Source organism: Notamacropus eugenii, chromosome 2 (assembly GCF_028372415.1).
Source record: "Notamacropus eugenii isolate mMacEug1 chromosome 2, mMacEug1.pri_v2, whole genome shotgun sequence".
In the NCBI taxonomy this organism is placed as follows: domain Eukaryota; kingdom Metazoa; phylum Chordata; class Mammalia; order Diprotodontia; family Macropodidae; genus Notamacropus; species Notamacropus eugenii.
In genome coordinates this window covers 42,427,727-42,455,612 of record NC_092873.1, presented here as the reverse complement: position 1 = coordinate 42,455,612, position 27,886 = coordinate 42,427,727, and the positions used below count along the sequence as shown (strand labels likewise).

Here is a 27,886-nt window from a genome sequence, read left to right as displayed (position 1 = left end):
GTGGTGGAGAGACTGTGCACTGGTAATGGGTGTTTCCTCACTGGAAGTTCCCTACACTGATGAAATCTCAGATATAGTACTCTTCCCCCACCCCCACCCTCCAAAAAGGATGAAGTAAAGATAAGTTGGATGCTGTGGGCAAAAGAGCACTGAGATCTTTGTGGGGAAAGATGGCCTTGGGCTTCCAAGGCACCATTGTTCTTACTGGTTGTGGTTCACCTGCCTACTCATAAGAGAAGAAACTTTTGGGTCCCCTCCCCCTTCCCAAGCAGGTGGCTCCTTGTTTTGGTTGGTAGGAGACATCGAAGGAAGTTCCCTCCCCCACCTTTCCTCTTCTCCCAGCTCGTCCAACCTGCCCCTTTCCCCCCAAGCACATGTGGCTTTGGTCAGTCCTAGAAATGATAGATTCATTACAGGAAGTGCCCCCCGCCCCACCATGTCCTACCTTACTGCAGAGTAAAGGGCAATGTGGTTGGCATGACCGCTGACCCCATCAGTGTCAAACGTTACCACCTGTGGAGAAAGCCAGGCCAGAGTCAGGCAGGGCTACTGAGGGGAAAGGCGATAGACACCTGTTCCACTACACTTTACCAAGAGTGAGGGAACAGGATGGCCCCATGCCAAGGGATGCAGGTGGCTAGGGCCAAGTCTCTGAGGAGGAAGTGACATCAGCTAGGGTGCTGAAACCAGTGAGAGCCAGTACTGGGGTCTCAAGAATGAGTGTGGGGGTGACCAGAAGTGCTCACAACCAGGATAGAACATTGGCTAAATGCTTCTCACTGGTACTGTGCTGATCAGGGGCTTTCACTGCAGGCAGTAATTGTGGGGGGGAAGGGGGATTCAAGTTTGGGACTTGGGAAAGGGCCATTTTTACCTCCCTGGTAAAGAATGGGAAAAAAACCACATTCTTTCTTTGAGGACAGACATAATGGTTGTTCACTTCAGCGACAGGCAAGTCTATGGTCCAGAAGGGCCAGGAGTAGTTCAGCAACCCTTGTGTTCAGACGGGAGGCCACAAAGACCATTAAGGGATCCAAAAGCCTTTTTTACATTAAAACCAGGCAGTGCACTGGTCTCCCTTTCTTGATTATTGCGATTCTTGATTACTGATTGAGAAGGTGCCTCCAGTGGTATTGAGTCATTCCCCTGGGGAATGATGAGGATTATCTGAGGACCCAGGGCTGCTACTAGAACATCCCTGCTCACAGATGGGTGGAGATAACTGGACTACTCTCACTATTATTGTCGTCATTGCTGCAAGTGTGTTTCTAATATTTCTATCCTCTACAGCAGATTACTGTTCATTCAATTCAACCAGAATTTATCAAGTACCTACCAAGGGCAAGTCATTGTGTAGGTTGTGGGGATACAAAGACAAAAATGGCCCTGGCCTTGCTCTCAAGGAACTCAGACTTTGTGGGAAGGGAACAACATAAATTAAACAGATATAAAGTAAGTGCAAAGTAAGTTCTGAGGCAGCAGCCAGGGCCAATACAAATGGACAAGGAGGGAGGGAGGGAAGGGAGGAAGGAAGGAACGAAGGAAGGAAGGGAAGGAAGCATTTATTGGGTATCTATTGCAGGCTGCAGTTATAAGGGATGGCACTGAACCGAGACTCCATAAACACTAAAAGCCTAATATATCCAGGAATTATAGAGGAGATGAAATGAATAAGACAGTTTTTACCTACCAAAACCTTAGAATCTAAGAAGGGAGTTAAGACAGCTATCCACAGAAAAGCACAGACACAAGCTAGAAAATGATATTTGCTCAAGGTGATTGACTCCCAAAGCCTGTAGGCATTCAAAGGAGAGAAGTTCCTCCCAGGTAGGATGAGGAGAGAGAGCTTCCCAGTGCCTCAGAGCTGGAGGGGACCAGGGACTCCTCTGGGCCATTCTGGGATAGTCTAGGCTTGAAGGACAGTGCCTGCTACACCTCCGTAAGTGGGCACCCAGAATTCAATTCAATTAAAATCAGATGTTAAAATACACAAAATGAAAAACAGGTTATGAAAAAACCTTGCAAATGCCAAATAAATGACAATTTGTTAAAACAAATGTGTATAATCGAATGAACAGAAACATCCTGTTTCCACGCCCTCTTCTGATCTATTCTTTTTTCTGTAGATTTTTTCCTGGTCTTTTTCATAATCCTTTATAACACAATTGTGGTCATGACTCACACATCCATGCACATCTGTGTATTGTTTCCAATTCTGCTTTGTTCATTGTGTGCCTCACATGTGCACAGGCCCATATTTTCCTGGTGTTTTCTTTACAACTGTACTATTTTCCCTTTTGGACCACATCCATGCCTTCATTGGTATAGAGAACTCCCAGCAAGGAAACTTTCTTCACCAATGCAGATCACTCACTTGCTTATACTTTAGAGTCCTTGGAGAGTTGCTTGGGGCACTGAGGTTAAATGACTTGACCAGGACCATACAACCAGTATGTATCAGAGGCAAGTTTTGAACCCAGGCTCTCCTGATTTTGAGGCTGGCTCTTTAGTTATTATGCCAGCAGCTTAAACTTTTTGGTCTCAGGACCCTTTACATTCTTAAAAAGTATTGATGATTCCATAAAGAACTTTTCTTTGTTTGGTTTATATATTAATATTTACCATATTAGAAATGAAAGTCTTAGTGTTATTATGAAAATAGTTTTGATGTTGAAGACCCCCTGAGAGGGTTTTGGGAAACCCCAGGATCAGCAGACCACCCTTTGAGACCTTCTCTACTGTACTACTTTGCTGATTCTTAATATTTCCACACGTCTATTTTTTCATCTCTTTAAGATCTTTGTAATAATATCTGGCATTTCTATAGCACTTTAAAGAATTATCTCATGTGCAGCTTTCAACAATCCTTTGAGGAAAATGTTAATTCTTATTATCTCAGTTTTGCAGATGAAGAAACAGAGACTGAGAGAATGAGAGATCAAGTGATTTGATCAAGCTGTCACAGCTAGAAAACAGCTGAAGCCAGATTTGAACTGAGGCTTTTCTGATTCCAAGTCTAGCTTTCTAGCCCGAATAACCTTTATGTATGTGTGTTTACCTGTGGCACTCACACACACACGTGCACACACGCAAGAAGACACATCTTCTTGAGGGTCTCCTTATACAGAACCAACGTGGATATAGCAGCTCAAAGTCTACCAAGTGTTTTCCACAATTATCTTAGTGAAGAATGCTGTATTTTCCAATAGAAATTCTCTCTCTGAGGCTGTCACTTTTGCATTTCCGTGCCCTGCACACATTAGGTACTTAACAAGTGCTTGTTTAATTGGACAGGAGTTTCACAACTACCCTATGAGGTAGGAATGGCAGGTGTCTTTAGCCTGATTTGACACAGGAAGATACTGAGGCTTAGACATGTCACACAAATGGCTGCAAGGGGCAGAGACTACTAGGTCCTACTGGGTTGTTTGTAAACTGTTAAAAGTCTATGATTTAGTGGAACAAAATGTACTTCAGGGATTTCTTCCAATAAGGCTTCTAACATGCATGTATCAGAATCCTGCAAGATCCTTAGATGGTGCAACAAAAGAGATTCAACAGTTGTGACGATTAATACTGCAAGAAGATAGGTGCCAGCCCAGAGCATTGGTCGCTCTCAAGTGGGGCACACTAGAAACAACCCTGGATTTTGTCTTAGCTTTGCTGATCACTCTCTGAGTGACCTTGGGCAAGTCACTGAACTTCTGCAGAACATAGTTTCCTCTTCAGTAAAATGAGAGAGGAAGAGTAGATTTGACCTCTGCTGTCTCTTTCAGTTCTAAATTAATGATCCTATGTGCAGCTCAGAGTCCCATGGAAGAGGGATTCTCTGTACGTGATGATGATGTTCTCTGATGTGGGTTATCATCTTCTGCTTTGGGTTGATGTATCATCTTGGGCTTACTGGACCAAGCCCTAGAACACTAAAAAGCTTCCTAATTGAAACATAGCCATTCAAAAGAGCCCAACCTAACAATCCACGTAAAAAAAGGTAGAGGAAAACTTCCTATTGTTCAGACTATGGAAGTGCATTAAAACCTTCCTAGCTTCTCTAGAAGTAATAAGAAATAATATTTTTCTAAAACCTTTTCTAAAATTTTCAGGAAATTTGGGAAAGGTGGGTGATAAGTCAAGGACAAAAAGGCTTTTCTTAGGGAAACGGAATTAAGCCTGACACTCAACTCTTCTACAAAGAATAATTTTGTAGTTTATATCTTTACGGTGTTGACATCATTGACTTTCCACCCACTGGGAGCAGACTGATTCCAAGACCCACCCTTCTCCAGGAGGAAGGGGAGTGGTCTAGGAGGGAATGGGATAGCTAGTTGGTTGCTGACCTATTCTTAAATATTAACCCAGACTTTATTTTAACTTATTTTTTCCTTGTTCAAGATTCCTATGAATGTTACCTGAGAACACCTTGGGGAAGAGAGCACTGTTGGAGGAGATAGGACCTGCCAGTTTGGATCTCTCTTTGTCCCTCTCTATCTCTCCCTTATCTCCCCAGTATAACGTAAGATGCCTTGAGGGCCCACTCTTTTTGGGTTTGGTCTTTGTCAGCACAGAGAAAGCCCTTTATAAATGCCTGTTGGGTTGGTTGTCTTTAAACATATTTCTCCCTGATTATTTTAAAATTTTTAATTTTTTGAAATTAAATAAAATCTATTTTCTCTGCCTCCCCCTCCCCCATCCATTGAAAGAAGAGAAAAGAAAAGCTCTTGTGACAAATGTTCAGAGACAAGTAAAACTTGTTGGATTGGTTAGTGGATTGAATTTCCCAAGGTCATTACAAAGTCATAAAAAGCAGGGCCAGGATTCCAGTCCAAGCTCCTTTTCACTCAATCTAGTGTTTTGTGCTCTGCACCAAACACTCTGCCTTCTCCATCTGAAGGGCTGAGGGAATCATTCTCTGGTCTGGCTCAATGAGATACCTCTGCCCTACTAGGGACCTCTGCCTGAGCCCAGCACAGGATTGTTTTCCAAAGTCCTGCCCCATCTCAATGCAACCCCATGACCCTACCTCTCCCCTGCCTCCTGGAGACATATTTGAAAGTACTTTTAATTGGATGTTCAAGAGAAATCCCCATTCATACTGAAGGCCTCGCCACCCTTGGCTACCTCCTCAGAACAGCCCAGTATATCTCCTGTAGTAGAATAGTATGGCCTATGAGCACAGAGTAAGAAGATCTGAGTTCAACTCTTGGCTCAGCCATTAACCCAGTGTGTGACCTTGGATAAGTCACTTTAGCCATCTGGGTAATAAATGATTGAGTGTTTTTTAAAAAAAGCAAATGCTAATAGATAGATACATGTGTAATGAGGGTCTGCCCGATAAGCCCAGATGCTATGAGCCATCACAGAGCACCACTGATGGTGATGGTGGGCACAGTGGTGATGATGGGTAGGGAAAATTCATCGGAGAGACCTTGGAGCATGTGTAGACACTCCATAAGCAACTCTGGTCTTCCAGAACTTTGATATCTGCTTTGATTGTCTGCAGCTGCAGACCTGTAACTTGGGCACATCAGAAGTCCTTAGTTGGCCTTGGGCTCTCTCACACTGAACCTCTTCTTTCTTAGTTTCATTTGTCTTTTTATCTGACATCTTCCTGTTAGACTATGATATATGGGGTAAAGTGATGATGAAAGAGGAGAGGCCTCTGGCCCTTTCGCCATCTAGGGCCAACATCTGGCCTCAGGAATAGGGGCCTCAGAATTGGCTCTTTCATTTTAGGCAAAGGAAGATGGTAGGGTACAAGGAAGGTCAGAAGAGCGGGGCATCTGGGATTCTGGGAGCGTGTCCATGTTGGTTTTGCAGTCAGCCCCATATTAGTGCCCAGGGAGAGCTGAGAAGAGGGCTCATGTAGCTTTCATGCTGCATCTGGATGTAAACACTGAATGAAGTCAGCTTCTTCTCTCCAGAGACCAGGGTGGAGAAACAGAGTGAGCCCCTATAGTGGTGGAGGAAATTTTATACTTCTGTTTTGTTCTATCTTCAAAGGAAATATCATTTTATTTTAAAAATTTATATTAAATGAAACTGGGACATTAATCACTAATTGGGGGGGAACATACCTAGAATGGAGACTCAAGCTGATGGTATTAAAGAAAGACACCCAACCCTTCAGTGATACCACTAGAAGCCTGAACCCAATTATTGTACCTATCCTGATTCAGCACGATCATCCTGGGTGCAGTAAGGAAAGCTAGGAGTGAACCCCATTAGTTCCTTGAGGGAAGGGACTGCTTTTCCTTTCATTAACTGTTATCTCTAGCACCTAGCACACAGTAGGCCCTTATCGAATGTTTAGTAGATTGGATAACAAACTCATTCACACAATGGGAATGTTGGCTAGAGAGGAGTTTCAGGTATGTCTTGGGAAATCAGAAAAATGCTTTGGTTCAGATGGTTAGGTGCAGTAGCAGATGAGTTAAGAAACACTTAGAGTTAACACTTAGAGTTAAGAAAGCTTGAGTTCAAATTCTGCCTTACAAATTCTAGACACTTACTGGCTATGTGACCCTGAGCAAGTCACTTACCTCTCTGTGACTCAGTTTCTCCATCTATAAAATAAGGGGGTTGGGATGCATGGTCTCTAAAACCTCTTCCAGTTATATCATCTTGTAAGACTAAGGATTCCTGCTTGATGCTTAGAGTATAATGGCCAAAGGAGACAGATAATGTAGTAAGAGAGAGACTTGGGCTGAGAGATACATTCTGGTCAAGATTCCATCAGTGGCTAGCTGCGTGACCTTAGGGACGCCACAGCAGATTTCGCTGGCATCCTAATGAGCAAGAGAACAGTCCCATGGGAGCTCCAGGAGTCACAAGATTTTCTAGGTGTTCTAGGGATCACACAGCATCATCGGAAACTCCCATCTTGGGAAGGATCCCCTGAGATCTACAGCCGCTGGAAGCACCTGTCTTTTAACTCACAGGCTGAAGGAAAAGTATTTCCAAATGTGAACAGGATTGGACACCCTCTATGCTTAGGAACCCAATGTGTGCTCAATAAGTAGGTTTTGGACAGCTAACTTCCACAGGCCTCACTGTTCTTTTAGGTGCCTGAATTCCTTAATCTGGAGGCTGAATTAAATGCATCTCTCACACTGGAGAAGAGGTTAATTGAATTCCTAAATTCCAGGGCTGATAGAAAATAGGGTGTATTGCATCATGGGTAAGAAAGACACAGGGAATTAGAATCCACAGACTCTTTCACAGTTTCTTTTAGGTGCCCTGTGATTGAAGTTCATCTTACCACTGATAAGGACTTGATGCTTCCTGGGAGCTCCTAGGATCATGGTTCAAAGACTGGCTAAGGATTCCTTTTCCCTTCTCTATCTACCTTATACGTGTAGAGTGCTTTATTGTTACAAAGCACATTAGCACACTTTTTAAAAAATCCCATTTAATCCTCACAGCTACACTATGAAGGGACAGGTAGAGTGCAGGATAGGTCTTGGTCTCACCATGTTACAGTTAACCAAGTGAAGTGACTTGATCAGTCTCTGGACTGGCTATCTTTTTGCTCTGGATCTTGGAGGTGCCTGGGGTCTATTAGTAGGACTTGCAGTCTGTAGACTTGGGTTCAAATGCTGGCTCCTACATTTAATAACTGTGCCAGGCAATGAATAAGTCACGTCACCTCTGTCTCCTCCTCTGTACCACATGAATGCTTGTACTCCCTAAACTACAGGCCTGTAATGAGGAAAACATTTTGGAAACCTCAGAAGTGCCACAGAAATGAGAGTTGTTCAGCTGAACATGGGCTATGTATCTTGCCTAAATAAACTAACCTCATTAGTTTTGAGAAAAACCCCAAAGACATTTGCTACTTGGCAGGATACTGTACGTACTGGAATGGAGGCACACAGCAGGGGAGCAGCTTGGCATAATGGATAGAGTCAGAAAGATCTGAGTTCAAATCTCATCTCTGACATTAAGCTGAGTCACCATGAGCAAGTCATCTCACCTCTCTGAGTCTTGATTTTCTCATCTGTAAAATGGATACTTGGCTTATCAGACGGCTGTGAGGTTCAAAAGAGACCATGTATACAGATTGCTTGACATGCCTTGAGGGGCTGTTGTACATATGTTGTACATATGTGTTAGTAATCACAGCCTTATTAACCTGTTATTATTACCCAGGGTCATGTAGCCACTGAAGAATAAGGAAACAAGTCTGGATACCTTCTGCTATAATCATGTTCACTAAGAGCTGTGGAGATGGAAGGGGATTATGGTAACTCACATTTCTACACGACAGCATGAAGCATCCTTCAATGAAAAGTCATGACTGATCATCACTCCTACTGCTTTGTGATGTACAAAAATCACCTTCCTCTCCCAACAACCCTGGGAGGCAGGAATATTGATAGGATTATCTCTATTTTATAGAAAGGGAACTGAGGCTCCAAGAAGGTCCCTGAGCTTGTGAGTGGCAGGGCCAGGATTCAAACTCAGGTCTGTTGGCTCCAACTTTGGGGATCCAGGATGCAAAACAAACCCTGTGTGGGTGAACAGTAGGATAAACTGAGTCCTTGGGCTTTGTCAGCTCAAGTTACATTACCAGATCAATGTGGTTGGCCTGGATGTGCCTCAGGAGAAGGGTAGCCACGAGCTCTGTGTTCCACTGGACTTTGGGGTCATCTGGGAGGTGTCTGAAAGAGAGAAGCACACTCAGAATGAGGGGCTCCTGGGAAGTCCTGACTGAGGTCTTTGGAAGCCTCCTCCACTAAACTATTGTCACATATCATCATAGTGAAGAGGGGTCTGGGTTACTAAAGGTCACACTGGTCTAGGATGAGCTCTGACAGTTTCTGCCAGGCTGGAGAGCCTTTCAGCATGGTGGTCTGTGGTCTTGGCTAAGAAGACCAGCTTACCCAACTTCAGTGAAGCTCAGAACCAGAAAGTTGGCCAACAGGAAGAGGGCTAGAGATGGGCCCTATGTTATCCCTGGTACATGGGACTGTCACATGAGGAAACTTCTCCACCAGTGCAGGTCACCACCTTCCCTACAATTTCTTGTCCTACAGAGCTGTTTAGAATACTGAGATGTTGAGTGACTGGCACAGGATCGGGTAGCCAGTATACTTCAGAGGCAAGACGTGAACTGGGATCTTCCTGACTGTGAGGTCAGCTATCTATCCACTATACCACACAGCTCAGCCTTTCCACATGTATAACAGGTGTCCCTTCCATAAGTTTCCTCTCTGTATAGAGGAGAGAATGACTTACCCACTGTCACATAGCTAGCATGTATCAGAGACATGACTCAAACCCAAGTCTTCCTGGTTCCAAGACTAGCTCTTTAGCCACTACACCACACTAGCACTAATGTGAGGGGAGGTGGGACACAATGATTCTACTAGCATGGAGGGCTTCCAAGCTGTGACTGTAAAGAGGGTGTTTCCACTGATGAGATCACAGATTGTTAATACATTGAAGAGCTCTCAGACCAGCCCTGGGAGAGATGCCACAGGGCTATTGGATAAACAGAAGATGAGGTCACAGGACCATAGGCTTAGAGACTGAGAGGAGCACAGAGGACTTCAAGCAGAATCGACATGGAGAGTGCAGACCAGAGCTGAGGGGTTCTAATCTCAGGGTCTCAGATTCCAAATTCAGCCATCTTCCTACTGCCTCCACACTCTGCCCTTTCCTAATGAGGAGCTTCTAGTCTAGTTGGAGAGGTATGAAACCCCCCAAGATCAGTAGTTGATGGCATCAGAACCAAATACTAGACTTTTGTTTTTAGGCTCTTACATATTCTGGGGCTTTGATGAGAGATCCTCATGGAGGAGAGACACTTAATGTTGGCCCTTACAGGATGAGGGCATTCAGAGGCAAAAAAGAGTGGGGAGCTGATTTCAGGTAAGAGAAGTAGCATGAGCAAAGCTGCTGGGGTTGGAATCAGCATAGCATTTTGGTAACACCATGGACCAGTGGAGGAATCTCTTATTCCCAGCTTTCTTTTCCTTGCCATCAGGAGCCATCATCACCCTGTCTTTGAAAGAGAGATGCAGGAAGTAGAGGCTCCAGCCTCCAGCAGAAAGGCTTCTACTTTGGTTTGACAACTGATTGGGGATGATGATGAAGAGAAAAGAGGTAAGAATCACTGAGGTTATGAATTACAGTGAGCCTAGTGCCTACCCAAGTTTGGGAGGACCAGTGGGATTAAGGGAGAGATGATCAATTGTGCATAGGAAATTGATTCTTCAATGCCAAAGGGCCATCTGAGTGGAGATGTCCAGCAAGCAACCAGCTATACAGACCTAAAGTGCAATACAGAGATTAGGGCTGGCCATAGACACTTGACAGTCATCTGTATAGAGATGATGATTGAATCTGTGAAGGTTGATAAGATCCCCAAGGAAGAGAAAAGAGAAAGGGAAAAGGTCATAGTCCTGATCTCGAAGGACTAGGAGAGAGATGATGAACTTTTAAAGATGACTTAAAATGAGTGCTCAAACAGACAGACAACAGTGCCAAGCAAGCCAGGGACAAGAGGGCATGTGGGAGGAGGGGCTGTTAACAGTGTCAAAAGTGGTAAAGGTCAAGGAGTGTATAGATTAAGAAACGGCTGCTGGATCTAGAAGTTAGGACCTCATTGGAAATCTGGGAGAGAGCAATTTCTGTCTAGTTGGAAGCCTAATTATAAGGAGGTAAGAAGAAGGTTGGTGGTAAGGAATCAGCAGGAGGAATAGGTGACTCCTTCTAGGAGCTCGGTGATAAAAGGGGAGAGAGATGGAACATGAGGGATGGCAACTCAAAGGAAAGTTGTGTTTTTTAAGGATGGGAACTATTTGGGCTGGTCTGTAGGTGGCAGAGAAGGTGAAGACAGAAATGGAAAGATTAAAACTAAGGGAAAGGGAAGGGATGATTGAAGACAAGGCATCCACCTACACAAGTGTCACTCTCCCCAGATCCTGGAGCAAAAGTGGATGGGGAAAGCAAGGCCATGGGAGAGTTTTGAGGCATTCAGGAAGGAAGATGAGGGAGCTCACAATGGATGGTTTTGATATCATTGGTAAAATAAGAGGGTGAAGGTCATTTACCAGAAGAAAGGGAACCTAAAAGGGAAGGATGTAGGAGACAGGAGGAGAAAGGAGAAGGTTTGGAAGAGAGAGGGGCATTTTATCCATTCTGCTTACGTGTGTTTGTCTCCCACCTCACTCGTCTGCTGATCTTCATCTTTCTCCTCTTCTAACAACATGATCCTTGATCCTTCTACATTACCCTTTCCACCTGTCTTTACTCTCAATACCTAAGTAAAATACACTTTGAGATAGTTGTTGCCTTTAGTCAATCAAGTCTTCCTCTTCTCATTTTTAATTTTAAAACTGGATGAGTTGAATCTTTTCATAATATCATAGGATTTGGTGCTAGAGGAGAGCTTTAGAGATGATCTACTCCCACACTGTCATGGCAGAGAGGATGACCTTGAAGCCAGAAGATGGGAAGCTGCCAGCCAGATGTTACACGTGTAAGAAGTGTGGAGCCAAGCTCAAACCCAGGTGTTCTGACTTGAAAGACACCATGCTGCTTTCCTTCTCATTGCCAATCTTTCCCTCCAAAAAAAGCATGCCATAGCTGAATGAAATTGCTTTGGACTTTCTTGTGGCTTCAGAGGTATTTTTCCATGTTATTGGCCCCCAGCCACGAAAAGGTGGGGAATTACATGCTGGAGACAAAGGAGTGTTTCCCTAAGGAAGCTTCCAGTTGAATTCATCCATCACTCTCCTTCCCCTCCCTGAGCCTAGAGGGTTGTTATCTCACACTTGTATGGCTTGGTCTGAATGCTTGAGGCTTGAGCCCCTGGAGGCGGCTGCTTTGTTTAACTCTTTCCAACATCAGCAGCACTTTTTCTGCCGAAGCTCTGGTTGGTCTTTTTCACACAGTACTTTTTTACACTCTGACCAGCAGCAGCAATGGAGTTTAGCATGACAGAAAATTTACCGGGGGAACAGAAAGTGGTGCTGGTGGGACAGAGACACCAAAGAGGAAGGCTTTTGCCACAGGGTCACTCAGGAGATTTGACTGACAGGGTTGGCTTACTTTCTAGTTGAAAGCCCCTGGGCAAGTCATTGTCCCAGCCCCTGTGGGCCTCATTTTTCTCTGCTGTAAAATGAGGGGGTTGGACTAGATGATTTTACTCTGAAGCGTTTGCTCTCTCTGGCTCTTTCTTTACCTCTGAATTGTGAGATGTGAGAAACTCAACTGATTAAGTGCTTACTATATGGCAGGCACTGTGCAAAGCGCTGAGGATCCCATGAGAAAGACAAAAAATGGTCTTTCCCCATAAGAAGGTGACCCCACTGGGGTGGGGCTTGAGGAAGGAAGCAACACGTAATAGAGATAAGTAAATATAAAATATGTGCACCCAGGTAGATTGAGATCCCAGAGCAGATTCTCTTGGTGGATTCCTGAATCATGTCCTCCCACAAGCTCACCACTGCACGTTCACTCAATGTGGTGGTTGTCTTTTTTTCTGTCTCCTGATCTTGTGAGGCTGCCAGTCGAGCACTCAGACTGTCCACCTATGAGCCTGCATCCTCCCCACATGACCAGCTGATCCTTTTGGCTTTTACAAAATCTGTCTGATGGCGTCCTCATTCAAAATTCCTCACTGGGTCTGCTCACATCCAACATGCATCTTTCCTTTGCCTTTGGCGTGATGACCATTTTTAATTTTTCAGAGACTCTGATGTTCCATGACTCACAGTCATAGGATATGGATGGGCTATTGGCTTTGAAAAGATGGACCTTTGTTCCTGCAAAAGTTTAAAGTCATTCAAAGAGCTTTGATATAGTTGTTCATCTTTCATTTTCAAAGGGGATCAATGACATCATGGGGTGATGACTTGACTTGCAAGTGAACTGGATTTAAGTGAGGCAGAGTTGTTGGAAGTTGTCAGCCTCATTCTTTCAGAGTCATCCAAGTCCAGTGGCAGGACAAAAGTCAGGATGATTGCGATGGTCCAGGACATCTTCCATTCCACAGTATACCCTCCTAATAAAAAACTACACAGCTTCTCTCCACACTGTGCTATACTTCCTTATAGGGATAGCTATTTCAAAGAGTTTTACAATTTTCTAAAGGCAATTCAGACTGTTTTCCCCTTCCTGGGATCAACTCATTATCCATCTGTTACTCTCAGTCCCAAGTTCTAATGGACAAATTCATCTAACTTCACGTAATGACCTGAGCAATATCTATTTTTCATCCACTTGATTTTTTCTTATGTGGATGGCTAAGCCAAAATCTCTTAAATGACTATGAATCTCTTCCAGGAGGTTCTTCCTTGATAAATAACGTGACCTACAAAGAACAGCCAGCCACCATGGGGAATTACTTTTTCAACTTGGACTTTGCAGTGACCTTGCTTCATGACAGTGGCAAAATCCTTGGGTGAGCCTACCTCCACCTCATACCTCTTCTGATGTCTATGATGAAAAGTTCATCTAACAAAGTCATCTCAGTTGTCATATCTTCCTGGGATTTGGGATACTTTTATTGATGAATGGAAACAGCTTGTTAAAGAAGGCTTTAGGGTGGCGTTTTGTTCTCATGAACCAAACACTTTTTTACAATCAACAAACATAGTGGGATCTTTTATTTTCTACATTTTCCAATCAGTTCTGTGATGGTAAAGATGTGATCTACTGTGACAAGCCATAAATGTAACATACACACATATATTATATAAAAAAAAGACTATATATAATATATACACACATATGTGTGTATATATGTATTTGTGGATATTATATATGTGTGTATATGTACATAGATACACACACAATAGGAGAGAGATGGGAGTTGGCTTGGGGCAGAGCAGGTTTTAACAAGTTTGCACAGATAAAGGTCACTCTAGTTCAGTGGAAATAACAATGTCAGAAACCCTTGCAAACCAAGTCCCCCTAAGGGGGAAGGGGAAAATTAACTCCCCACATGCTTGAAAGCAAGAATGTTGAGTCATGAAAGCACAGCTAGGTAATTTTCCACTAAAAAAGAAAGGGGGTGGGGTAGGTTAATATGAGCAACAACTATTTTGCAACCAAGGAAGATTTGATCAACACAACCTTCCATAATAACTGTTTCTTGTGTGTAGAGTGTGAAGTTCAAAAGTAATTAGAGTTTAGAGGACTTTAATTGGTCTCTCTCCTTCAACTCCCTTCCCCTTCCAATCCAGCTTTCACACAGCTGCCAAACTGACATTCCTAACACACAGATATGATCAGGTCACTCCACTGCTCCTAAATTTTCCATGGCTCCCCATTGTCTCTAGGATAAAATACAAAATCCTCAACCTGACACTTGGAGCTTTCCTACCTTTCTAGTCTTATTTCCTATTAACTCAGTGAACATTCTGTTCTAATAAAACTGGCCTGTTGGCTATGATTCCCTGTATCACACAGTCCAGATTGCACACCCATGCCTTTCGACAGGTAGTCTCCTCTGTCTAGAATGTATTCCCTCTTCCCTCTATCTCTTAGTCAGCAAATCAATCAATATTTATTAAGTACTTGCTATATGCCAGGCAGTGTGCGAAGTGCAGGTCAAACAGTCAAACCCCCAGACTCCCTAGCTTCCTTCCAAGGCCAGCTCAGTGCCTGCCTCCTTCAGTTTGTCTTTTCAGATCCTCCCTTTCTGTGGCCAGCAGGTTTCTCTCTAGACATTATTCTGGGTGACTTTGCATTTGCCTGTGTCATACTGTCCCCAGAAGAATGTAAGCTTCTGTTGTTTGTCCCAGTTCTCCAATGCCTAGCACAGAACTTTGCACATAGAATTCTGGTTGTGAGAGGCATTAGAGGTAATAATAAAAATGATAAATCACAATTCATTTTACATAGTACTTGAAGGTTTACAAAGCACCTTCCTCACAAAACAACTCTGGAAGTTTTGGTTATCCCCGAGGAAACAGACAGAGAAGGTGAGTTGCTGCAGGCATATGGATTATCTCCCCAATACCTTTAAAGCAAAAGATCTTAGGGTTGACTTCTGCAGCCTCCACAGAACTTGGCACAGCACGGGAGTAAATATCAGATGTCAGTAAAGGCTTTGAATAGAATTGCAGGATAACCAGATTAGAGTTCTAAGGGGCTTGGATACAAATGATGGGAAGGGATGTTGGTGAAAGATTGTCCCATAAGGAAGAGGATCTCTAGAAACAAATTCATCCGCAATCTGCATAAAGTCCAAGGCATCAATTCGGTAGCTGAATAGGCTTAATGGCATTACCAACCATTTACAGAATGTCTTTCACCTTCAAAGGATTTTCTAAGCATGCATGCATACACGCATCTATCTGTCCATCTATCCATTCTCATGGCAGTACTGAAAGGTGCAATGATTATTCTGAGATCTATTTCCCCCCTCTGTCAAGCGTGGGGTTGGGTCAGGTGGTCTCTAATCTCCCTTCCAGCTCAGACCTCCAATAAGAGGGGCAGGAGTCCAAGTCTAATGGGAATGTGGCCTCTTGTATGGCTCTCATGTTCATACAACTGGATTTAGACAACCTTTCTGGAGTGGCCCTGCTGGGGACCTTCCCTGCCCTCTATCACTCTACATGGAGGAAACAGCAACTGGGACGTCATCAAAACTACTAAGTTGTGTCTATAGCGAACTAAGAACTCAGTCTTTGCTTTCTGGATTTACTTTTAAAGCCCTAGTGAGAAATACCTAGAAACAAGAAGTCCCAAGATTTCAGCTACAGACCACCTAGCCCACTCCACATACTCTATTATTTCTCCAATACATGGTCATCTAGGTTTGGCATAAAAAACTCTAGGGAGGGCAAATCCCAAGGTGACAAAGGTTTTATTTGGTTCAAACTTCAGTTTGTCTCTTTACAAATTCTACCCCATTATTCCTACTTCTGCCCTCTGGGACCAACCAGAACAAGCTCCCAGGTCCTTCAAATGATCCTTCTCTGCTGTGACCTCAAAGCTCTTTACCACCCAGGTTGCTCTTCTCTGGATATTCTCCAGCTTAATGTCCTTCCTAAAACATGGTGCCAGGAACTGAGCACAAGATTCCAATTGTAGTCTGACTAGGTATCTTGGGCACATCATGTCAACTTTCTGGGCTTTAGTTTTTCCTCATCTGTAAAATGAGGGAGTAGACTAGATACTCCCCTCCCCCCAGGTCCTTTTCAACTCTAAGTCTCCTATCTCATAATCCAAAGACCTCCTTGCCCTGTGATATTATTCTTCTCCTGGTGTGGCCTAATATTAAATTCGTTTTCTTGGCTTACACATCACAGGGTTGACTAAGATTGGGTCAATGAAAATCCCCAGATCATTAGAAAGGGGGAAATTCCCAAACAGGCCCAATGTAATTGCTTTATTATCAATATATAACCTCCTCTGGTCTGGCTCATCTCCTCCCCCTCCTCCCCCAGGCTTATTCACTTCTACCACCTTGGCTTATGTGATTTCTTTCCCCTGGAATCCCCCACCCCATCTAAATCCCACTCATCTTTGCAAGCTCAGTTTAAGTCCCAGCTCCTACCCAAAGCCTTCCTTGAGCACTCCAGTCTGTACTCTAACATCATCCAGCACATGGGACGTTACTCAGTGTCTTTTTCCTTCAGTGTTTTTGTCCTTTTTTTTGTTCTTGTTCAGTCATTTTGCAGTCATGCTCAACTCTTCACGACCCCATTTGGGGTCTTCTTGGCCAAGATACTATATCGGTTTGCCATTTCCTTGTCTGGCTCATTTTTATAGATGAGGAAACTGAGGCAAACAGTGACTTGCCCAAGGTCACAAAGCTGGTAAAGTAAGTATCTGCGAAAGGATTTGAACTCAGGTTTTTATGACTCCAGGCCTGCCACTCTATCTTCTGCACCACCTGGCTGACCAGTGTTTAATAACAGGAGGATTTGGGTTGCTAACCAGGTTCTGGTTACTCTTTATTTCTGATGGGGTTGGGGAGGGAATGCAGTTCTGATGGGACACAGCAATGTAATGTGAACTCTTAGGATGTTGTTCTGCCACATTTGAGGGTCAAGATGTGGCTGATATCAGGACTGGGAATGGAGCCAGGGTAGCAGCCAGAAACTGGGCAAAGAACAGGAGGGCGTTGTATAGGGATAGGCCCTCAATAATTGCCTGTTGAACTTAACTCAAATGAGCATGTGTGGAATGTTGGGCAGACACCAAACAAATAGAACTGACTACTCCCAAGGATAACATAAAGGCTTGGTTCTAGCTCAGCCAGCAAAAACACCAGATAGCAACACTTGGGATTAAAGCACACCTGGCCTGGAGTGAGAAGGGCAGCCAGTAGATTGGGGGGAGATACTGATGGGACAAGAGCAGGGTTCAGGTCCAGGCTCTTAGCTCCCAGATAAACTCTATCCAAGGGTGTGCTTGTCCTAAAGCAACCCTCACTGGAAGTCGGGCCACTACTGGGTGGATGGAGCCAGATCAGCCATTGGCTGGAGATAGTGCTGAATGCAGGCATTTTGAATCTGAAAGGTTGAGAACAGCCCAGCTCTCTGGGGGGCAGATGATGGAGAGAGCTTCAGGTTGTGATAAAGGCCTGAAAATGAGCACATTCTCTTGAGCAGACTAGAGCTCCTCCTAGGAGATACTCAACTCCTTTGGCCCCTACCCTCCGTGTCCCTGTTCATCCTGCCAATCGCTGTGATGAATTGGGAAATAAAGAGGGCTGGAGGGGTCAATCTGCCAAGGGTGGTGGGTGGTGGTAGTGGGGAGAGGAGCAGAAAATGGAAAGAGAATGGGGGAAAGACCCAAAGTTGACAATAGTAGATCCTTCCAGCTGAGGAATCACACACAAAAAGCATTAGGCACCATCTTGGAAAGAGAATATATGAAAATAATAGGCTGACAAAGACACTGGTATTCACTTAGAGAGTTACCACACAAAATAAGGAATCAATCAGGCAAGAAAAGAATGAGAAAAAAGCCCACACAAGCCTGCTAACGCTTGGTTCTGGAGGGTTTGAAGATTAATGTCAGAACGTTAGGAAGTGCTTTGGTCACTCACTAAACTCGATCTTCAGAGAAACATTTTCTTTGCTTTACTGGGAGCCTGGTGGTGGATAAGGAAGCAATTTTCTGTAGGAATAAGGGTAATAAAGGCTTCCAGGAAGAGTGGGAGGAGCCTTTCTTTCGTTGGATGGACTTTGGGAAGCTCAGCTTCTCCAGCGTATTACAGGGATGATTGCTCAGAGAATGGAATTCCAGTCTGAGACTCAGCATTCAAGGCCCTTCACAGACAAGCTCCCCACATTTCCCATTGCTTATCTGCACAGACCTTTGCCTTTGGTCTATCTGCAGTGCCCTCTCAGGGTATGCTGCCTTCTTGGGTGCTATTGTGTACAGAGTATGGTGTTGAGAGCTTAAGGACCTGGCTTGGATTCTTGACTCTACTTCTACCAGTGGAATCTCAAACAAGTTACCTCTCTCTGGGTCTTACTTTTCTTCTCTGTAGAGTGAGAAGAAGTGGACCAGATAGCTTCTTAAGGCACTTTAGATCTCTACAATGAAGATTAGAATGCTTTATCGATTTTTCACTTATAAGTCTTATCAGATGCCTACCCATCCTTGGGGCAGCTCAGTGGTGCAGGGGATAGAGAGCCAGACTTGGAATCAGGAAGACCTGAGTTCAAATCCAGCTTCAGACACTTACTAGTTGTGTGACTCTGGGAAAGTCACTTAACCCTGTTTGCCTCAGTTTCCTCATCTGTAAAAATGAGCTTGAGAAGGAAATGGCAAACTACTCTAGTATCTTTGCCAAGAAAACCCCAAAGGGGGTCACACTATTCAACAACAAAAAGGCCCAGTTTAAATTCCATGTTACACAAAGTCAGTTCTGCCTTCCAGTCCACACTAATCTCTTCTTCTGCTGAATTCCCATAGGGCTTATTGTCTTTACCCTGTTCATTTTGCATTTATATACTGACTCTTAGGTATGCCAGTCTTATTTCCCCAATTCATCCCTGAAGGATGAAAACACTACGGTTTAGCTTTACTGTTTTCCCTAGATGCCTAGGCTAGTGCCCTGATCCTTTTAGAAGCTTGGCAGATACATTGGTTGGTTGACTGGTTGATAGAGTCTTTCATTTTCTGCTCTGGATGGGGCTAGGTTGGGGAAAGACTAGCCTTCTGCCACTATCTTCTAGGATCTCCCATTTATAGTCTTAGAGGCCTCTCTGTACATGATTAAAATTGTTGCCCATCAACTCAGGAATATGAGAAAGCAGATGGTCCAACATATTCATTTAAGGATGATGGGGAAGCCCTCAGATCCCATGGTGGATGGGCAGGCTTCCACAAGGGGCCTATATTTCATCCAATACAATAAGCCTTTAATAAGCACTTTCTCTGTACCAGACTCTGGGCAAAGAGAAAACATCTAGTTCCTGCCCTCAAGGAACTTACCTTCTATTGTAAGGGGGAAAGGGAATCCAAATAGGCAGATGACTAAATACAAAGTAAATACACACTACTTTGATGAGGGTAGGGATAGGGAGGAACATTAACAACCAGAGGGATTAATAAAGATATTTTGTAGGAAGTAGGGATTCTAAGAGGTAGAAGGGAGGAGAGAAAATAGTTCATATATGGGAAAGAGCAGGTATACCAATATAGCTAGCTAGGACACAGAATCTGTGAATGGGAGTACAGTGAAATAATCTTGGTAAGACAGGCTGGAATCAGATTGCAAAAAGCTTTAAATGCCAAATAGGGAAGATTATCTTTTATGTTCATAATACCTAGTACATAGTAAATACTTAATAAATAACTCTGCCTAGCTGACTATCCATTCAAAATCTATCTATCTATCTATCTATCTATCTATCACTTATTTATCCATTCATCCACTCTAGAAGCCATAAAGAGCCTTTGGAGCTTCTGGAAGGAAGTGACATGGTCAGACATGCTTTATGAATATCAAAATATTATGCCAGGCACTGGCATGCAGGGCATGGCTGTATTATCTAACTATCTCTCCCCCAACGGTATTTCTACAAGTGCTAAAGTAATTACAGGGTGGGGGGACAGCATGGAGTGGTGGAAAGAAAAAGGAAACCTGGGTTTTAGTTCTCCCTGAGACATTAATGACCCAGGCCAAGTCTCGTAACCTCCCCAGATCTAAGCTAAACCTAATGACTTCTTCTGCTTGTACAATCTAGACTAAGCTGCAAGACTTAAATAGCTTCTGAGCTCGTTTAAAACACAAACCATATGATTTTATATAATTTACATACATTTAAATACACATGTATGACATATACATACACATATACATGTATATAAATATATAAAGCTCTCTCTTTACACACACACACACACACGCACACACACACACACACACACACACAAGCATTATTTACAATGGGGAAATAATGGAAGCTTTCCCAATAAATACAGGAATAAAATAAAGACGTTCCCTTTTCCCACAGTTATTTGCCATGTTTCTAGAAATGCTAGCAATAGCGAACAAGATAAGAAAAAGAAATTCAACACATGAATATGGGCAAAGAGGAGACAAAATGATCTCTACTTGCTGATAAGTTTTATTTAGGGAACCCAGAGAGAATCAGCAAATAAACCAATTAGGATAATTAACAGTTTTAGTAAAGTGGTAGGATATAAAATAAATCCACAAACACACACACACATACACAAAACCCCAACTGAATTTCTATATAACAATAATAAAATATAGAAAGAAATAACAAAAAGAAAGGTTCAACTCAAAGTAACTGTGAAATTGTATGAAATATACTAGAAACAGAAGTGATCGTAATCTATCAAGGAATAGCCAAGACACATAATAATTTTAAAAACCTTAAGAAAGGAGAGAGAAAAACTTAAACTAATGTGATAAAATTGATCATATTATTTAAATTAATTTATAAATTCACTGCTATAAAAACCAAGTTATGATGGGGGTACTTTATGGAGTTAGACAAATTAATAACAAAATTCATTTTGAAGAACAAAAGGTTAATTAAAAAAAAAAAGATGAACTAAGAAATAGTGCTTCCTGACTTATAAAGCAATAATCCTCAAGACTATTTGGTACTGGCTAAAGATAAGAAGGGGGTTAGTAGAATGGATTAGATAAGAGGAATAAGAAACAATCAAACTCAATAATCCAGTGTTTAATAAGCCCCAAAACACAAATTTCTTAGGGAAAGAAAAAGAAGAACCACTGAGAAAACTGGAAAGCACTTTCTTTGGTAGAAATTATGTTCACAGCACTATTACAGGTCTCACCATAAAAAGGAGAGAATCAAATTAGGTATCTTTCATAGCTATGGGGAAAGTTCTTAATGATATTAGAAACAGAAATGATCACAAAAAAAATCACAGTAATTTATATCACATGAAATTAAAAAGCTTTTACAGAAACAAAATCAATGCATCTCGGATAAGGAGGGAGGCTTTCAATGCAGGTGGAAAGAACCTTGGTATCAGCTATCTCAGAAAAGGGTCTCATATTCAAGACAGTTAAGCACACTTGAATGCTTGATTTGGTGTACATAGATTAAATATTTGTATTATGTATTTATATATGAACAGAAGAATACATATAAGACCAAGAGCCATTTTCCAATGAATACATGGTCAAAAGCATGGAATTGGAAACTGTTAACTACCATATGAAAGGTAGTTTCAAATCTCTAAGGGGAAGACAAATTAAAACAACTCTAAGGTTTTATCTCACACTCAGAAGATGGTAATAGTTAAGATTGGAGGTGTTTGGGAAGCTAGTTACACTAATATATAATATATATATTATGCTGGTGGAGCTTTGAATTGGTCCTCCAATTCTCCAAAAGAATATTAAAAAGTGAACAAAATTTCCACATACTTTGACCCACTGCTAGTCATATAACCCAAATAGGTTAGTTAGAAAGAAAGGTCACATATACACCAAAAAGTTCATAGCATTTTGTAGGGTAACAAAGAACTGGGGGAAAATGAGTGTGCCTATTAATGGGGACTGGTGACACAAGCTGTGGACCATGAGTGTAATATAATGGTACTGTATCATGAGAAATGATAAATATGAAGATACAGAGATGCATAGGGAGACACATAGAGTGATGAAGACTGAACTAAGCAGAACTGGGAATATAATACAGGACAAGAAAAATATAAATAGAAAGACTAAAAATTTGAAATAAAACATGGGGTAATTATAATGATCAAGCCTAATGCCAGAGAAGAGATGAGAAAACGTTATCTCCCTCCCTTCTTTGTAGAGGTGAGGGACTGTAGGTGTGGATCAATACACATATTGTTAAATTCAGTTGATCTGTTGGTTAGTGTTGCTTAAACGCTTTTTTCTTCTTTGTTACAGGAATGATTCACAGGGTAGGGGAGTATGGAGGGATATATTTGATGAACTATGATGATGAAGATGATATGAATATAAAAGATAACAATACGAGTTTTAAATAAAATCAGCAGAGGGGAAGCAGGAAGAAAAGATCCCAGAAAGGCTAAATATGTATTTTAACATTTGATGGTGACATTTTACATTTACTCGGAATGAAAATTATATGCATATGTATCTCATTTATTGCAATAGAAAATCCTCATATTCTTTTTTTAAATTACCTAATACCAACTGAGCTGGAAACGGAATCTTCTATTTGCTTTACTTACACAAAATGTCATTCTACATAGGAATTGGTGTGGTAGAGTAGGAAGAGCCTAGTCAGTCAAAAAGCATTTATGCAGTGCGTACTATGTATCAGGTTCTGTGCTAAGTGGTGGTGAAACAAAGAAAGGCAAAAGACAGGACCTGCTCTCCAGCATCTCACAGTTCAGTGGAGGAGACACCATGCAAATAATTCTGCATAAACAAGATACAAACAGGATAAAATGGAAATAATCAACAGAGAGAAGGGAGATTAAGGGGGATTGGGAAAGAGTTCCTGTAGAAAATAGGATTTTAGTTGGGACTTGAAGCCAGGGAAGCTCAGAGACAGAGATGAGGAGAACGAGAATCTCAGGTGTGGGGGACGGTCCCCCAAAAGCCTCCCTCTGTGGCAGAGAGACCAACTGTCTAGCTATTGTAATAGTTTAGCTGTGAGATGAGGAGGGCCTGCATCAGAGTTGGGGCAGTGTTGGAGGAGAGAAGGAGGCACATTCGAGAGATGTGATGGAGGTAAAATGGACAGACCTTGGCCACAGATTGGATTGGGGGTAAGAGAGTGAGGAATCGAGAATGACATCTAGGTTGTGACCCTGAGTGACTGAGAGGATGGTGGTGCTCTTAACAGCAATAGGAAAATTAGGAAGAGAGGGGAAGGGAGGAAGGAAACAAGCAAGCACTTATTAAGCACCAACTTTGTGCCAAGCAAGCTAAGGCCTTACAAATATGATCTCATTTAATCTTTACAACAACCCTGGGAGGCAGGGACTATTATTATCCTCATTTCATAGTTGAGAAAACTGAAGCAGATGGAAGTTAAGTGACTTTCCCAGGATCATACAGCTAGTAAGTGTCTGAGGTCAGCTTTAAACTAAGAGGGCAGGATCTGGGGGAAAAGATAATGAATTCATGGTATGATCTGATGCCAAGTGAAGCGAGATGAACAAGAAGGATAATTATGCACTAACAACAATATTGTAAAGTTAATTAGCTTTGAAAGATTTAGGAATTCCATTCCACACAACGACCAACAACAGTTCTGAAGGCCTCACATCCCCCCTTCAGATAGAAAGCTGATGGACTCAGAGTGCACATGGAAGCATATTTTCTTCCTTTCCTTTTTGTTCTTTCTTTCTCTCCCTCCTTCCTTCTTTTTTCCTTTCTTTATTTCTTTCATGACTAACGGGAGAATTTGTTTTGTATAACTATATATATCTACAACAATTTTTGGTTTTCTTGCCTTCTCAATTGGTGGAGGAGGTAGGGAGGAAGGGAGAGAACTTGAAAGGAGAGAACTTAAAGGTAGAGAATTTAAAGAAAAGAAAGACAATGTTTTGAACAGGTTGAGTTTAAGACGTCTATGGAACGTACAGTTTCAGATGTTCAGGAGACAAGTGGGGATGTGTGAATCTGGAGGTCAAGAGAGGGCTAGGTAATAGATCTGAGGATTACCAGCATAGGCTTGGGTGCTGATGAGATCACCAAATGAAGTAGCATAGCAGGAGAAGAAAAGACTTTGGGTTTAAAGAACCACGGAGTTTTAAAGCTAGAAGGGATATCAAAGGCTTCCTATGGTAGCCCCCCAACGCATCATGAATTATTCTCACCACAGAAGAAAAGGGTTTGAGTTCCAGTTCTGGCCCTGACAGACTGACTTTTGTTACATCATCTGTAAAATACAGACAATAATCCATATGTTATCCACCTCATAAAGTTGTTACGAGGGTTGAGATAATTTATATGAAAGTGCTTTGTAAGGTGGAAAGTGTCATATAAATGTCATTGCTATTTTTTTCTTTCCAAAACAAAACAAAACCAAACCAAACCAACAAGCCAACCCTGACAGTTTCCAGGAAACCGCTGCCTCAAAGGAACCAAACACTCCCCTTTTGAGTGTCCTGAACCCGAGCCCTGAGAGCCATGAAGCTCTATTTGGTCTGAGGGGAAACATGGACACCTTCTCCAACCAGGAGCTTCTCGCTCTCCCCTCCCCCCTCCCCCCTCCTCCAGTTCAGTTGAGCTCCTAAGACTGATTATCTGGCAGTATATTCTGTGATTATCTCCTCCCCTCCAGCACACACACACACACACACACACACACACACTTCATTTTGTCTACCTTGTGGTTTTTGGCCTCTCATCGAATTCCTTCCCTATCTCCAATTGGTAGCCAGACAAGGGGAGAAATTGGCATCATTTCCAAGAATGATCAAGATCCATCTGGCACCGGAGTCATTCAAGGACTGCCAGTTTATGGCCAGGGGGAAGTGCTTGGCCGGACATCCACCTTTTACCGGCCCTTATCTTCCAATCTCCACTTTCCCTCCTCCTCTGACCTCTGTAGTCTCACCCTAGAGGAACAACAGTGCCACCTCTCCTTAGTCTAAGGCCCCAGGGCTGGTAGAGAACGAAGACCTAGAGAGCAAAGCCCTCAGCTCCAGAGTGTGGCAATAGGTGTGATAGTGCGAATTCAATCACCTTTGTCTGGAAGGCCAGCCTCCTTCCTTCTTCTCCCCAGTCCTCATCACCTACACCCTTCAATGTCCAGATTAAGTCCTACAATCCTCAGTAAACTTTCAGTGACTACTTCAGCCTTTGTGGATCTCTCCAGAATTTTTGACAGTCCAGAGTGAAAGGGATAGGGGAGGAATAGGGAATCCCTGCTTCCCTTCTGCCCCCAAGGTAGAAAAATCACTCCAGGTCCACAGCAGTCATTAGAAAATGAATTGGATTTTCTATGCCACTAGCCTCAAAGAGAAAATAAAACAAGGACTCCTTTCTTCCTAACAGCTTCCCTATAGGCCCCTTGTCCAGCAGCACCCCCCTAAGCCACCCAGAGCCAGTGACCAGTGACCAGTGACCAGGAAACAACTTTTGCAAGAGCCTTTTCTTCAAATCTGCATCAGATCCGCACAGAGCAGGATTCCTGAGCAGGATCTCTGTTGGTGGAGGTTGGCTGCGAGGCCAGCCGCAGAACAGGTAGGCAGCTGCCAATGGGCAAGTGAGAGAGAACAGTACGTGTAGTATGGTGTTGGGAATCAAAGGCTGCCTTTGCGTGCAGAGAGAGTACCTCAGGGACATTGGAACCACAGTAACAACTGTGCCTGATCTAGGTAGGCACATTTAGTTCTACCTGCATTCTGGATTTAAGAAATGCAAGTGGAGCTCCTGGCACCACCAGGCAAACAGGGAAAGCTGAACTAAGGGATCTTAAAGATCTCTTTCCAACACAATGTTCTAACTCTAATAAATGTTCATTATATGTAATCAGGGAAGTGGCTCCTCTGGGTGAAATGGTTGTCAAATTCAGAATGAATTTGTAGGATTAAACACTTAGAGTAAGAAAGGGCCTTCTAAGACATCTAGTCCAACCTTTTATTTCCAAATAAGGAAACTGAGACCTCCTGAAGCTGAGCAACTTGTCTGAGATCCACAGACAAGGGTCAGAGCAGAGACTTGAACTCAGGTTGTCTCTCCAAAGTGACAGCTCTTTCCGTGGTACCATGTGATTAGGGTACCTTTGTCACGTTCAGGACCCCAGGATGGTGGAGTGGTTCCGTGAGTTTGGTCCCAAATGACCAGTAGTTCTTTTTCACTGGAAAGGCACATGCATTGCAGAAAGCACACTGGACTGAAAGTGGGTGGGCAGCATCTGAATGATAGGGACTCTGCCATGGGGAAGGGTCATTGCCCCTACCCCCACTGAAACAGGAGGAAGCTGGACTCAACGATTTCTAAGGTCTCCTACCAAATTTGATGTGGCTTTGGTGATAAACAGGACGCAGTGTGGGTGCAGGGAGTGGAGGGTCAGCCTTAGTCAGGGAGACCAGGGCAGGTCACTTCTTGGCGCACTAAGTCTGCAAGTTCACTGGTCCATTGCTGATCTCTCAGGGTTTCTGCACTAGGAGTTCCCTATACCAATGAAATTACAGGTATGGACCTTTCCTGAAGCCGAGGAGGAGGAAAAGGAGAAAGAAGAGGAAGAGAGGTTGTAACTAGAAGATCTCTAAGTCCTTTTAAGCTTGAAATCTATGATTCTAAGACTGAAAAAGCTCCTTCTACTTTAGAAACATTGGCTGAATGGTTGTGGTTTGGTTATACCACCCTTTTTTCTGGCTAGCCTGGAGGGTCTAATATCAATATATTCTATGGGGGACTCCTTTTTGTCCCCTCTGACCCCACCATCCCCTCCAACTCCTGGTCCTTTGCTGTCTCCTCTGCTGCTCTCCCAGCCCCACACTCTACATCCATCCCATCTGATCCTGCCAACAACCAGGCCTTCAGGGTAGGTAGCCATGACCAGGCTGGACCACTATGGTTGGGGCCTGACGTGCTGAATTTGGGGATTGCTGAAAACCCTTGCAGGGCTTTGGCAGATAGAAATAACAGATCTGGGCACCTAGTTAACAGTAATGATTGGTTAACACAGGAAGCTGCCAGACATCTGGGGTGAGCTTCTTTCCTCCCACCCTGCAGTCTCTGTTGACTTCACAGAAAATGGCAGGTAAACACTCCTCTTCATCTGAAATGAGGGTGTTTTGCACCACTCCCTTTGAATGTCTTTTGTAGCATTTGCCCCAGACCCCCAAACTCTAGTTATGGCTGTCTTTTCCCCAGAGTACTAGGGGTTCAGAGGGTCCAGGAGCTGTCCCAGGTCCCCCAGATATGACAGAGAGGGCACTCCAGCCTGGAGTTTGGGGCAGGAAATCTTGGGCCCTTTCTGCCACCTCGTTATTACCCTTAGCATTCACATGTTTACTGTATATCATTTTGTACTTTCTGACATATCATCTATCCTCACTCTCCTGTCATTTTATGGTGTTTTGTCTCCTTATGTTGTCCCCCTAAGTTGTACACTTCCACTTCACATGTCACCTCCTTATGGAGCCCACCACAGTTCGGGTTTTTTTTTATCTTTGAGTACCCAACCTTTATTAAGCTTAATAAATGTTTGTTACATTAAAATGAGTAAGTGATGAGTGGAAGTTATAGGCAACCATTTCTTTTTGGGAGGTAAAAATAAGAATCTCAATGGAGCTGAGGGAAAATGTCAGACTGCCCAGAGCTCAAGGTATGGGTGAGAAGACCTTTGGAGAGAGGGTGAACTCTTCCTTCACCCACACCCCCCTGGGGGGTGCAGAAGCCCTCTTGCCCACCCTGGGGGCCATCTCACTCACCCCCCAGGTCACTTCTGCTCACTAGGCTTCACCTCCTCAGCCAGTGCCAACTTCAGAGCTG

General features: G+C 43.2%; 1 protein-coding gene across 6 annotated transcripts in view; it reads right to left on the bottom strand.

Moving 5' to 3' along the window:
- Window positions 1–27,886, bottom strand: part of PIGL (phosphatidylinositol glycan anchor biosynthesis class L) — a 138,125-nt gene that overhangs the window by 25,159 nt on the left and 85,080 nt on the right. For 5 of the 6 annotated variants that reach the window (XR_011973911.1, XM_072640051.1, XM_072640054.1 and 2 more), the window contains exons 3-4: window positions 8,570–8,660; window positions 446–513 (exon numbers count right to left, since the gene is read on the bottom strand). Coding sequence is in view for 5 of the 6 variants with exons in the window: in XM_072640051.1 (XP_072496152.1) it covers window positions 446–513; window positions 8,570–8,660 (159 nt within the window). In the remaining variant the exon portion in view is untranslated. The remainder of the gene's footprint in view (window positions 1–445; window positions 514–8,569; window positions 8,661–27,886) is intronic. The other variant, XM_072640053.1, reaches the window with a different exon arrangement.